The 13644-nt window shown below is 49.6% G+C and overlaps 6 protein-coding genes across 6 annotated transcripts; 4 read left to right on the top strand and 2 right to left on the bottom strand.

Moving 5' to 3' along the window:
• Window positions 1-123: 123 nt before the first annotated feature.
• Window positions 124-1662, top strand: rvb2 (RuvB family ATP-dependent DNA helicase reptin; the record flags this gene model as incomplete). The annotated part of the gene is made up of 3 exons (XM_057080714.1): window positions 124-132; window positions 189-635; window positions 709-1662. 3 exons carry the CDS (start codon window positions 124-126, stop codon window positions 1660-1662), a joined length of 1410 nt encoding a protein of 469 aa, XP_056931042.1.
• A 213-nt stretch (window positions 1663-1875) lies between these two features.
• On the bottom strand, window positions 1876-3240 carry N7462_009001 (GYF domain-containing protein; the record flags this gene model as incomplete). The annotated part of the gene is made up of 1 exon (XM_057080715.1): window positions 1876-3240. The coding sequence occupies one exon, from the start codon at window positions 3238-3240 to the stop codon at window positions 1876-1878; it is 1365 nt and encodes a 454-aa protein (XP_056931043.1).
• Window positions 3241-3608: 368 nt separating this feature from the next.
• On the top strand, window positions 3609-4810 carry N7462_009002 (polyubiquitin-binding protein UFD1; the record flags this gene model as incomplete). Its single annotated transcript, XM_057080716.1, has 2 exons — window positions 3609-3896; window positions 3965-4810. The coding sequence occupies 2 exons, from the start codon at window positions 3609-3611 to the stop codon at window positions 4808-4810; spliced, it is 1134 nt and encodes a 377-aa protein (XP_056931044.1).
• Window positions 4811-5486: 676 nt separating this feature from the next.
• Window positions 5487-6215, top strand: N7462_009003 (TMEM53 family protein; the record flags this gene model as incomplete). The annotated part of the gene is made up of 1 exon (XM_057080717.1): window positions 5487-6215. The coding sequence occupies one exon, from the start codon at window positions 5487-5489 to the stop codon at window positions 6213-6215; it is 729 nt and encodes a 242-aa protein (XP_056931045.1).
• Window positions 6216-6886: 671 nt separating this feature from the next.
• On the top strand, window positions 6887-8942 carry N7462_009004 (DUF4246 domain-containing protein; the record flags this gene model as incomplete). Its single annotated transcript, XM_057080718.1, has 4 exons — window positions 6887-7077; window positions 7126-7207; window positions 7268-8305; window positions 8373-8942. The coding sequence occupies 4 exons, from the start codon at window positions 6887-6889 to the stop codon at window positions 8940-8942; spliced, it is 1881 nt and encodes a 626-aa protein (XP_056931046.1).
• A 328-nt stretch (window positions 8943-9270) lies between these two features.
• N7462_009005 (DNA-directed RNA polymerase III core subunit RET1) lies at window positions 9271-13047 on the bottom strand (the record flags this gene model as incomplete). The annotated part of the gene is made up of 3 exons (XM_057080719.1): window positions 9271-12082; window positions 12147-12913; window positions 12988-13047. 3 exons carry the CDS (start codon window positions 13045-13047, stop codon window positions 9271-9273), a joined length of 3639 nt encoding a protein of 1212 aa, XP_056931047.1.
• Between the last annotated feature and the right edge of the window lie 597 nt (window positions 13048-13644).

A 13644-nucleotide genomic window follows, 5' to 3' on the forward strand; every position in this document is an offset into this window, starting at 1 on the left:
GCCTCCTTCCACTCTGCGATCTGCTGTTTCTTCCAGCGGAGCTCCGGTGCGTTTTAGTCTTGGCCATCCATCAGAACCCAGAGCCAGATTATTTAGAGTCAGATCTCCTGGGACTTGGTCACAATGGCTGCTGTTAGTATCAAACTTTCTCATTGCCTAGGCTTTGCTAACTTACTGCTTCATAATAGCCAATTTCCACAGTCGCAGAGAGCAAGGAGCTCCGCGGTCTCAACCTCATTGCTGCTCATTCTCATATCAGGGGCCTTGGTGTTGATTTCGACTCTTTACAGCCCCGAGGGTCCTCTCAGGGGCTTGTGGGCCAGGAGAAGGCCCGCAAGGCTGCCGCTGTGATCCTACAGATGGTGAAGGAGGGTAAAATCGCAGGTCGCGCCGTCCTTATCGCAGGACCTCCCAGCACAGGAAAAACTGCGATCGCGATGGGCATGGCTCAATCGCTAGGCTCTGATGTGCCGTTCACCATGCTTGCATCTTCGGAAATTTTCTCGATGGAGATGTCCAAGACCGAGGCTCTCACACAGGCCTTCCGAAAGTCAATTGGTGTCCGCATCAAGGAGGAGAGTGAGATTATTGAAGGCGAAGTCGTGGAAATACAGATAGACCGCAGCGTAACCGGAGTACGTGTGGATCATATTTCTTTTTCTTCCCTTGCTTGGCTTCGAAGATCGTGCAGCTGACTCTGTATAATAGGGCAATAAACAAGGAAAGCTCACGATCAAGACTACCGACATGGAAACGATTTACGACATGGGAACCAAGATGATCGATTCAATGACGAAGGAGCGAGTGATGGCAGGCGATGTCATTTCCATCGATAAGTCCTCCGGCAAGATCACCAAGCTCGGCCGATCCTACGCTCGCTCCCGAGATTATGATGCGATGGGTGCGGACACCAAATTTGTGCAGTGCCCCGAGGGAGAACTTCAGGTCCGCAAGGAGATTGTCCATACTGTTAGCCTGCATGAGATCGATGTGATCAACTCCCGGTCACAGGGATTCTTGGCCCTGTTCTCTGGTGATACTGGCGAAATTCGTAGCGAGGTCCGCGACCAGATCAACACAAAGGTGGCAGAGTGGAAGGAAGAAGGAAAAGCCGAGATCATCCCTGGTGTGCTTTTCATCGATGAAGTTCACATGCTCGATATTGAGTGCTTCTCCTATATCAATCGCGCCCTTGAGGCTGAATTGGCCCCCATTGTTATCATGGCCAGCAACCGTGGCCAGGCCAAGATCCGTGGAACCAGCTATACATCTCCTCACGGCCTTCCCCTTGATTTCCTCGATCGAGTTGTCATTGTGAGCACCTCGCCGTATTCCGCAGACGAGATCCGACAAATCCTGGCTATACGTGCACAAGAAGAGGAAATTGACGTTTCCCCGGATGCTCTTGCACTGCTGACCAAGATTGGTCAAGAGTCAAACCTCCGTTATGCGAGCAACATCATCACCACATCTCATCTTCTAAGCCAGAAGCGCAAGGCCAAGGAAGTTAGCATCGACGATGTGCAGCGCAGCTTCCGATTGTTCTATGACCCAGCTCGAAGTGTCAAGTTTGTCAATCAATACGAGCAGCGCTTCATCGGTGACCAAGGCACTGTCTCTTTCTCTGCCACAACCAATGGCGATGCAATGGAACTTTCATAATTTTCAATCGTCGACTTAATTTCAAGACGTGGGTTCACTTGCTTAATGGGGAATCAAAGGAGACGGTTTTAGCGGCTCGAAAAACTACACTGGATTTATGTTCTTTATTTTCTTCCACATCAAATGATGTATGATAGGACTGGCGCTTGTTGAGGTGAAATCTGTGCTTTCTGTATTGAATTGACACCCTGTTTGCATTTTCCCCTACTACTATTACACAAAGTTCACTGTGCTGCTCCATGGCCCGGTATTTCCGAAGCGGCGAAATTCCACGCCTTCGCCAAAATACCCAGCATTCATCCATGAGTCCATCATGGTACTCTCGTAGGGCCCATGTACATCGCCGCCGTCGCGGGCATCGGACCACCTATATTCCCACATCACGGGCCCTGTTAGCTCGGGGGAGCTCTGCGCAGCAGTTGATGGCGGATCGACCCAGCTTTCGCCCGTCTCATTACGATATTGCCGGGTCAGAAGTTCACGCTCGGTGTCGTAGATCTCAGGTTGATCCCGGCCCATTAGAATGTCGGCGGCGCCAGTAATAGCATCAATTGCTCGCCTTCGGATAGATTCATCAGAATTTTCATCAGCCATCTCGGTATCCTCGGCTCCGTTGGTCTTCTTGCTTTTCTTTTTATTCTGCCATTTAGGCTTGCGTTGGAGACCTTTCCCGAGTCGCGCCAGGGCCTCCAAGATTGTCTCGCCGCGTTCAAGATGGGTGATGATCGTCTTCAAGACATCAGATGTAAGAACGCTATCATCCAGCCGGTCCTTTTCCTTTCTCTCAACCTCTCGTTTCTCCGCGGCCTCTTTGGCCTTCCGGATATCCTTCTTAGAAACACCGTCCAGCCATGAGTCGTAAACAGCATCTGGATCCACTGCTTTGCGAACGTAGTTTCCTTGGTCATCGAATCGGCCTTCTTCCTGCTCGGTGCTCATATTGAAAGCGTCCAGCAATGGTGCATGTTTCTTCTTGGCGCCTGCGCCGAGCTCCTCGTCCATCTCATCATCGACTTTGGCGCGTTCTTCTTCTCCAACTTCACTTTCGCTTTCGCTTTCTTCCCCTTTGTCTGAGTCCACTTCATCGGCGCCCTTGCTCAAATCCGCATGTAGTGTCCTTCCACCTTTTGAAGACGCAACCTGGCCTTCAATCTCATCGTTGCGCAGGAAGCGGACACTCTTTTTGTTTTTGCGCATTGCCTCATCAGCGTCAATTTCCTCCTCACCAAAGTCTTCTTGTAGCTCTGCGAACATATCGTCATCTTCGGCCTCCTGTTTCTGGCTGCGCTTCGACTTTTCCTCCATACGACCCGAGAACCCTTCATTGTCACTGTCCGAATCGTATCCGTCGATATTGACAGCTTTGCGGCGCACCTTTTGGCCTCTCCGGCCTATCTCGTCTGCGTCTAATATCGGATCATCGTCGAGAACGTCGGGCGCAAGTGCGGATGGGTTGCGCAGGTCGAATCGCGGTTTCTTCTCTGAGGGCCCGTCTTCGGTTTCGTCTTGGCCATGCTCATGATGTGTCCGGGTGAAATCTTCACCTGTGCGCTTGGGACGCGGGTGAGAGCTCGACATTGTTCTTCCGTAAAAAAAACTCGAGGATATTTATGTAGTTATGTCGCTCCGGAGCTTGTTTCATTGTCCTACTGCCCTTTCGCATCCGGGGTCGGAGCGGAAAATCATGGCGGAGTCAACTTGCGTCACTGTCACAGTCACTCCCGGGGAGTTCCAAATACCGTCACCTTCACTCGAACCTCTTCTACAGCTCCCTTCACCTCGATATAAGCTTAGTTTCAGTGGCAAATCTTTCTACTTCCTTGGATTTTCCATTCAGCTCTTCCCCTTTGTTATGGTGATCTTGGTCCTGTGTCATTCGATCTGCCGACCTCCGTGAGCTCTTCTGAATAGCTCAACTTCTGACCCAGCCTTGAACCAACGACCCCATGGACGACTTTTTCAGTGCCAGTATGATGCGCCCAGGAGCGGTGCCTCGTCGTTTTGATGAGTATTACCGATGTTATCCTGTCGCCATGCTTCCAGGTCCTGAAAGAGAGAACGTCAACCATGGTGGCAAGGTTATTATGCCGCCGAGTGCATTGGACAAGCTCACTCGTCTTCACATCACCTACCCTATGCTGTTTGAGCTACACAATGGTGCAAAGGAGAGAATGACACATGCTGGTGTCCTCGAGTTCATCGCCGAGGAGGGCAAAATCTATCTGCCGTTCTGGGTGAGTGGACTGGATTATTAGTATCCTTAAAGTTGATGTACCTTGTTAACATGACTCTTTCCCTCCAGCTCATGCAAACCCTTTTGCTGGAACCCGGTGATCTTCTTCAGATCAAATCTACCGACCTGCCTCCCGGCCAATTCATTAAGCTCCAGGCGCAATCGACCTCGTTCCTCGACATTAGCGACCCCAAAGCCGTTCTTGAAAATGCCTTCCGAAACTTCTCATGTCTTACGAAGGGCGATGTCTTCACATTTGCATATAATGATCAAGTATACGAAATGGCAGTTCTCGAGACCAAGCCTGCGGGCTCCAAAAACGCCGTGTCAGTACTAGAAACCGATCTGGAAGTCGACTTTGCCCCGCCAGTCGGTTTCGAAGAATCACAGCGGACTAGTGGCACAAGCACTCCTGGCAGTGCAATCAGTGGGAAGCTCCCGGCTGGAGGCTTGTTACATTCGCAGGGCACCATGGCACAATCTATCAACTATTCCGCCATTGCGCCTGAGTCAACCGACGCCGCTGCAGGTGCTAGAGCCGTGTCGTCCAACTTTTTGTCTGCAGGTCAACGTCTCAATGCCAAGAAGGGCAGCAAGGCTCCTACCCCGAAGGCCAGCACTCCCACCCCCGGTGCGACGAATCCCCAGCATCCCCCTCCGGCCCGCAAGACCAATGGCCCGCAGCCGCTCCGACTTCCTCCTAACCAGCTTTTCTTCGGTTACGCAATCAAGTCACCCAAGCCCCGCGATGAGAATGGGCAGGTTGTTGCAGAAGACCAGCCGAAGTTCCAGGGTATCGGCCAGACACTGCGTGGGAAGCGAAAAGATGCGACTGGATCGGCCACCCCCACCTCCGGGAGCGAAGCCGACAGCCAGAAGGGCAAGGGAACTGGTCGCGCTCTAGGAAAGCGCTAAGCTCGGTGTCCATTCATAATCTCCATGCACCATTACCTTCAATGATACCACGAGACATCGAGTCCCTCTAGATATGACTGAAGGCCCTAGACTGCGCGGTCCGTTAAAGGGTCTTGTTATGGTGGCATAGCGAGGACCAGGCGTTTTTCTCTTTCGGGGGCGTTGTCCGTTTTCAATACAGAATATACACTTTTGCCTCACTATCTCGTATCTTCATCGTAGTATTAATCCCCTGAATAGCTATGATCGCCATATCAATGTTGTATTCAGCAAGCCTGGGTTTCTTTCCTTTCTCCTAGCCGTTCTAGAGAGCCATTGTACGTAATATCCCCTCATCTCGCACCTTGTAACAGAAGCAAGATGTGTCTGAAACAGGACTTTTTTCTTGGCTGACGATCTATTGTAAATTCAAATTCTCTAGCCTTTGGTTCTGGAATTCACCCCCTAGGTAATCTTGCGAGCCATCACATTCGGGAGTCAGTTGGCCGAGCCTCGAGATTACCCGCGGCTTACTCTTCCCCTGTATTTTCAACGACCCCTACGAGAACCACCATGGCGCCAGGCCTCGATACCCCCCTTGGAATCGTTTACCAAGCTCAGTCCCTCTACATATTTACAAGAACCGGCCAATCCAAGTGGCAAGCATGTTGCCCCATTGATTTTCCTTGCTTTTTGGATGAACGCCCCGCCACGCGCTCTCGCCAAGTATGTGGTTGAATACAGACGCATAATGCCCACAGCCCGGATTATTTTTGTTCGCAGTTCATCGAATGATTTTTTTCTGCACTCTACAGTGCATGCGCAACAGACTCGACTGACACCAGCCGTGGAGGCAATCCGCGCCACAGCAACCCCTGAAAACCCCGTATTCATCCACCTGTTTTCGAATGGCGGCTTATCAAGCACTATCCATATGCTCGAAGCATACCGTAAAACAGCTGGCAGGGCATTGCCGATCTCGGCAATGATCGTGGACAGCGCACCGGGTACTGCGAGCACGTCCGGTGCAGTCAGAGCCTTCTCCTTTGCGCTCCCTCAGATGTGGATCCTGCGCTTGGTTAGCAAAGGCGCTCTGTGGCTCGCATTGATCCTGTTCAAGGTGGTGCTTACCATAACACGATCTCCAGACCCGATCAGTCGTGCTCGTAAGGTGATCAATGACTCGTCGCTTGTCCAGCCTGTCAATGCGAAGGGTGCTCTCGCGCGCTGCTATATCTATTCCAACACAGATGATTTGGTCAATTCACATGACGTGGAAAGTCACGCATTGGAGTCGGAAGCTTGCGGTTGGGTGGTGAGACGGGAGAAGTTCCAAGGCTCGCCTCATGTGGGACATATGAGAGCTGAGCCCGACCGATATTGGTCAATAGTCAGGGACTATTTGCAACCGACAGCGGCTGCATGATTCCTTTTCGTTCTCATTGGATAATTGGTTGTCTCTTTAATTGGAAACTATGGGTTCAACAACCTCAACAACCTCAACATTCTCTTACATTGATTGATAATATACTACCATTCAAATCAAGCACGAAGGCTATACTTTACCAGCTGCGACGGACAGAAATAATAAAAGATTAAAGTACCAGAGGTGGTGATTTTCTATGTCCTCTTGCGGTAGAGCCCGGTGCAAGTTGACTTTTGCCATCCCATGGTTAGTTATCATGCTAGAGTTAGTCACCATGACTGCTACCTCTCGCGTTCAATACATATCGTCACTAGGCACAAGTGTCAATTTTTAAGCAGAGGCTACCGGAGGAAAGTTCCGTGACTTTCCTCGGTAAATTTGAGTCGTGTTCCAACATGCTCATATGTCGTATGCTCAACGACGACAGTAGTACATCATTATACTATGATTTTCGGTCACCCTGAGCACCCATAGTCTGCTATAGCTCCTCGGACAAATCGTTCTATTTTCATTGTCTTTATTTTGCACCGTGGCGTGGAGTTCGATCATTCTCGAAATTTCTCAATCGATGTGAGTTCGGCTTCTTCGGTGTGAATATTGTCATTCTAGTATAAGTCAGAGCTAAAGGATCTTTTTTTTCTTTAGAATTGTGCTATCTCAATCACGCAACAATGTTCCAGCATCGTGCCAACGAGGAGGATTTCCTTTCAGTTAGCAAAAACCAGGACTGCCGTTTTCTGCTTCCAGGGTATGGCCGGCCGCTGGATTTTGCGCCTGTGGAGAAGGATATCTACGGCGTAGAGAGTCGAAGTATGTTCCCATCTGCGTTGGATGACAGGGACATCGAAAAAGGATATACTGAGTAGGCCGCTGTTTCAATTCTCTGTGATCAAAAGCTAACCGAGAGTAGATTGCCCGTGCAAACACTCCGGGAGATTGCGATGGTAGCTGTCATGGAAGATATAACTGATCTACCGGAATGGTGGAAAAAGGTACTGGACTCATATCAACACCTCTCATGAGTTGATCCTATCTGATCTCTAGCTTGTCAGATCCATGAACCTGGCGTACCGGAGAAATGGAGAAAGATGGCACTGGATAGCGGGGCTGATATCACACCAAATATGGCTGATTGGATCATTGAAGAGCTAATTTTCAAAGCCATGATATACGAAAACAGTGAAGCAGTGGGACTGTACAACGGAGATATCACTAAATCAGATACAAATGTGCCGGAATCGCTCATCAAAGAGTTTTCAGATGCGTCCAAAGTTTTGGAGTACGAGGAAGACGAGCTGCGCTTCTATCATCCAGGCAGCATGCACAAACAACGCGATCTGCTTGCCATGGCACTATACCCTCTTGTGTACGGTAAAAGCCGCATTCTTCCAGATAAGCTCATCCGGCTCGATGAGTCTCTTCGGCACGCCGGCCAAGGCGACGTGATCCCCTTACCCAAGGAAACTGGTATCACGAGGGAGGACATCGCTTGGCGAGTCTCTTCCCGTGCTGATATTGATATCAGGCCGTATAGTCGGTACCACCAGATCCTTCCAACTGACTGGGAGCTCGGTGACGACAAGCGGTGGCATGTTGCAACATACATCAACAACCTGCACCCTGTGAAACACCGCAATATATACAAATTGATTGAAGATGTCTTCAATTGCATTGTTAAACAATGGGACATGACCATCACACCCCTGAAGGACATGCTCCACTCCCGTGCCCGAATCGAGTACCACCAGGTCGAGTACAATCAAGTTTCGGAGGAGATTCTCGACACGGCGCCTCAGATGAAGCCTAGAGAGGCACAGTCTGAGTTCGACGAAAGGTATGAAACATGGAGAATGAAACATTTTCACGCTGTTCAGCCGGATGCTGGGGAATTTATTCCCTGGGCTGTACCACCGTGCCTGATGTCTAAGCTGCCTGAAGATTTGCCGAGTCCGGTGCGAATCGAGCGAGGAGTCTCATTGAACAATGACTACAAAGAGCGTGGGCTCCAAATTGTCACCCGTATTTTAGGGGTAGATCTAAGTCCAGAGGACCCTTATTATCAAACAGAATGGCACGTCGAGGGCCAAATGGTGAGTTATGCCAATGAATGCGGAGAAAGAACCATGAGCTAAGCCCGGAGAAAATTCTTCGATACAGAATGAGCATATCTGCGCCGCGGCATTCGTCACATTTGACCAAGAGAATATGGAAGACGCCATAATGGAATTCCGCAACATCGTAGACACAACCACGTTGGAGGAGGTTGAGCATGAACATAACGATTTCCTCTGGCTCAAGCAAATCTTCGGTCTGGAGAACGGCGAGTCCGCCATCCAGCGCTGTGGTTCGATTCAATGCAAATTGGGTCGAACAGTGATGTTCCCAAGCACCGTGCAGCACAGACTAACACATTTTGAATTGAAAGACAAGTCAAAGCCGGGATTTACTCGTGGGCTCGTTTTTTACCTTGTCGATCCCAATATCCGAATTATTTCGACCGCGAATATCCCTCCACAACGACTGGATTGGACGATTGATATCAAGGACGACGGTAAAGACCTGAAAGCGAAGATGGCTAGGTTAGCATTGGATAATAAGGATGAAAAGGGGTCTATGCCGATGTCATTGAATGAGGCATTAGAGACGCGCATGGATGTTTTGAAAGAGAAGATGGAGTTTATGAGGTACCAGCATGTGGCTTTTGAGTCTCGTGTTCTGATGCTCTGATATGAGATTAGTAATGTGTTGTGTCTACTTAATTCCTGTTTTAATTCCTGTTTTAATTCCTGTTTTGCCGGCTTTTCTTTTCAGTTGAAGTATGTTCTAAAATGCGATTCTAACGTTCTTTTCGTGAATCTCCCCTCGAAACCACGAGCTTACGAGAAGCCGGGTGGCTATACTGGTAATCATAGTGTTCAAATCGCCGCGCTATGCCATTCATACAAAATATCAATACATGTACACATCCCGATAACCTCCCAATGCATCATTGCTGCTTTTCTTTTGCTGTTCCATAACACCATGACCAAAGCTAATCCCGCAAGCAATCATACCGTTACCGGCCCTTCATCTCTGGGAACTCATCATCCAGCTTGAGGCGAGCAGCAACGTTCATACTCATCAGCTCTTGAATAAGAAGCTTGGCAGCATAGGGAATAGACATCTTTACAACCGACCGAGATGACTTGCATCCAGGGCACCAGTTCAAGTAGCCCATAAAACCACAATTCTCGCAAATATCCACTTCATGGATATCGGACGAGATCATGAGACGTTCCAGCAAGAGTTGGCTGGTGCCGTAGGCGATCAAACAATCACGCTCCATCTCACCAAGTCGCAGACCACCGTCGCGCGAACGACCCTCGGTAGGTTGGCGAGTGAGTGTCGCCTTGGGACCACGTGCACGAGAGTGCATCTTATCCTGGACCATGTGCTTGAGCTTCTGGTAGTAGATTGGGCCGGTGAAGACGTAGAAGGGAAGCGGCTCGCCAGTGATGCCCGATGTGAGCATGTCCTTGCCACCGTAGCTGAAGCCGTGGTCGATCAGGATCTGGGACATTTCCTCGACGGGGCTGCCGCCGAAACAAGTGCCGTAGCCGTGCTGTCCGGAAAGCACACCTGCTTTGCCGGCCACAAGTTCCAACATTTTTCCGACAGTCATTCGTGAGGGGAAACCGTGAGGGTTCATGATGATATCGGGGTTGATTCCTTGGTCTGTGAAAGGCATGTCCATCTGGTCGGCGATGATACCAACGACACCCTTTTGTCCGTGACGAGACGAGAACTTGTCTCCAACTTCAGGACGACGAGTCTGTCGAGTCAGCACCTTCAGAAGTTGTGTCTCTCCTTCTGTGGCAGAGACCATAACCTTGTCTATGTACGAGGGATCGGGAAGCTTATAGGTCATGGGCGCGGCATTCCAGGTGAGCGGCTTGCCGGCGTCGGAGCCAACCAGTCCACTTGTGTGCGCAGCATCCGGTGTAACCTTATTGATGTAGACTTCGCCGGCGTGGACTTCCTCACCCACGGAGGCCAGGCCATCGCTGTCGAGAAGAGCATGCTTGCGAATGGGGGCATCGTTGTCGAACTCCGGGGGGTTCAGCCTGTCTCTCAGTCCGTTGGGATAACTCTTGAGATTCGTAACATATTTGCGGTAGACTTGGCAGCGACCAAATCCACGATCGACCGAACCTTTGTTCAAAACCAGAGCATCCTCAATATCATAACCAGAGTAACTCATGACAGCGACTGTCGCATTCTGGCCGGCAGGCAATTGGTCATATTTAACCAGCTCGATGGTCCTTGACTTGACCATGGGCTTTTGCGGATAGACCATGAGATAAAGAATAGAGTCAATTCGTTGGAACTGATTCGAAGCAATGGCACCGATAGCTTGTTTACCCATGGCACATTGATAGGTATTACGGGGAGACTGGTTGTGGTGAGGATACGGAATAAGACCAGCGACGGCTCCAAGCACGGTGAACGGTTCAATCTCAAGGTGAGTATGAGCCTCCGTGAGATCCTGATGGTAAATGCAGATATAGGAATCATTCTCTTCGTTGACATCAAGGTACTCAACCAGTCCCTGAGCGAGAAAGTCATCGAACGACATACGTCCATCACGCAGCTTCTGCAGGTGCTTCTGAGTGACCCGCGCTTTCCCATCCTCAACGATAATAAGGGGTCTGCAAATACGGCCATCATCGGTTGCAATATGCACGGCTCTCTGGTGATGGTTGATGTAGACACTGACAAACTCCGAAATGCGGCCCATGCGACGAAGTCTACGGAAAGAGTTGAGGAAGTACTTCGGCCGACGGGTCAATGCAGTCGGTGTACCGTTGATGGAAATCGAATAGCTTCCAGGGGCATAGAGCTGCATTCCACTCACGGTGGAGATATCTTCGGCACCAAGCATGAAGATGAGATTCCGGACTGGACCCTCCTCGTCATTGGTGGTGATGTGCGTCATGAGAGCCAAATTCTTGACAAGACCGCAAGCCTCACCTTCGGGGGTATCTGCGGGACATAACATGCCGAATTGAGATGGCTGCAGGGCACGAGGACCACTGACCTTTCGGGTCTTCTCGAACTGACTGCTAATACGAGTCATCATGCCAAGGGCAGCAATATAACTCAATCTGCTCAAAACGTGTGTCACTCCGGCACGTTCCATACGGAAACGCTTCAAGCTCCAATTACCAGTGGAGATGGCCCTGTTCATTCCCTGTGTAATATGATTGCCATGCATACTCATAACACTCCACGCATCGAACTGCTCGGCCCTATTCCGCTTGTTCAGAACCTTGTCAATGTTCATCTTGATATCAAAACAGAATTTCTTGAACAAATCTTCGAAAAGCAGAGCCAACAGCTGGCCTGCCAGTTCCAAACGCTTGTTACCAAGGTAATCACGATCATCCACCATTGACGGGTCATTCTTAGCCATCAACACGCGACGAGCCATGTGAGCGACATAAATAGCCTTTGGCCGGAAGTTCATGTCCTTGACCTCAATATGGGAAATGATCACGGATGCAATTGCCTCGACAGCCTCTTGAACGTGGGTTCGGCGGTAGGCGCCTTGCTTGCGGTTGATTTTAATGCGAGATCCGATCCAATCAAGAGCCTGCTGCTGGGTAAAGACGCCCAGGTTGAAAGCTTCTTCGAAGTTGATAGCAAAGTCTTCCTGGTATAGCTTATCTGAACCAGCAACGAGCTGAAGCATCTCCTTGTCAGTGTGGATTCCCATAGCCTTCAGCAACACAGTGATTGGGATGTCTTCGCTCAGCACGTTGTGCTTCACGTAAAGTCTGTCTTTCTTCAAAACGATGTAACTCTTGGACTTTCGCTCGTTAGAGGAACTAGAGAGATAATTAGTTTGTCATGAGACAATCTTCGATTGGAAAAGTTTGTCAATAAACGTACCTGGTCACCGAGGCTTGGACAATGTCCTTCTTGGGGTCCGTTTCGACAATGATTCGGTTCTTGCTCAATTGTTCCTGGACCAGAATAACCTTCTCTGTTCCATTCACGATGAAATAACCACCGGGATCCAGCGGGCATTCGTTGAGAACCGTCATCTGCGCGGGGGTCTTGTCGGCCAGCACACACTTCGAGCTGCGCAACATGACTGGCATCCGACCAATGGACACGCCTCGCCGAATAACCCTTTGTCGGCCACGCACATATTCGAAATCAACAAGAATCGGTGCGGCATAAGTGGTATCCCGCAATCGGCACTCTTGTGGAGTGACATCCGACTGGAAGTCGATGCCCGCGTCCTGAGTCTCATCCGACCGTCGCGGGGACCCGACATAAATATCTGTGAACTTGATGTAGAACTGGTGATCAACGTCACTGCGAATGGTGGAACTTGATTCGACGATCTTCTTCAATTGCACCTCCACAAAATAATTGTATGAGTCAATGTGCTGTTTGACAAGGCCCTTGACTTTGAGGAAAGCGGGCAGCAGGTTCCATTTGTCCCTGGCGGTGTCGATCGGATCCGTGAGAGATTTGTTGTAGTAAAATGGTTCCAAGAGAGCATCGAAGGGATCCCTGTGCTTATACGTCGACTTCTCTTCGCTCTTCTTTTCAGATGTCTTGCTAGATGCTTCAACTGGCCGGTTGGATTCCTTGGCGATGGATCGCTTTCGCTTTAGGGGTTCGGTCGTCGCAGAATTTTGACCAGCCTGGAACAGAAGAAATGGACCGGATCAGCATAAGGGCTCCCATGATACGCGCCGACAAAAAAAGTTTTTGTTACCTCCGAAGGACGTCGAGCGTTACTAGACGCAGCAGGCTGCACCCTCTTGCGCGGCGGCATGGCGTTTGAAAAAGATCCGAGTTCGACAAATGATCGCCTCGCAAACCTTAAACCGCACACTTGTTCAAGTGAAAAACGGTGCGTTTCTTCATCACCAGTGACAGTTGCTGGTGGGGGGAAGAAGCTGAGAGAATTTGGAGACGCTTATCTAATCGACCAGCTATCCAGAACGGGTTAGTCAGATCATTGATACCTGAGGCCACAATCTCTTCGCTGATAACGTTGCGTGACTACAGCTCGGTAGGCGACTACTGAATTCGAAGAAGGCTCCTTGAAAATTTGTCGCCTGATTCTGCCTAAACCTTTCTTTCTCGATTGCACTCTTACCTTGCCTTACCTTCTGACCTGAAATGAGGTGATTTGCTAATTTTTTACTTTTTTCCAAAGGGCGTCTATTACTAGAGGGATATAGTAAGGCTATTAGTAAGATTCTTTCACTGTTTTTTCACTAGTCTTTTACCGATATGATGAATATACTACTTGTCAGTATAGTAGACTACTAGCTAGGCAAGGGATTAATCATAAAACTGGATAGCAAATTATGGTAGCTGCTATATCAGGAATGTATTGGATCTTAGGGAGATTCCGTCTATAGGA

Source organism: Penicillium macrosclerotiorum (genome assembly GCF_028827735.1).
Source record: "Penicillium macrosclerotiorum strain IBT 26536 chromosome Unknown utg000008l_segment0_segment0, whole genome shotgun sequence".
NCBI lineage: Eukaryota > Fungi > Ascomycota > Eurotiomycetes > Eurotiales > Aspergillaceae > Penicillium > Penicillium macrosclerotiorum.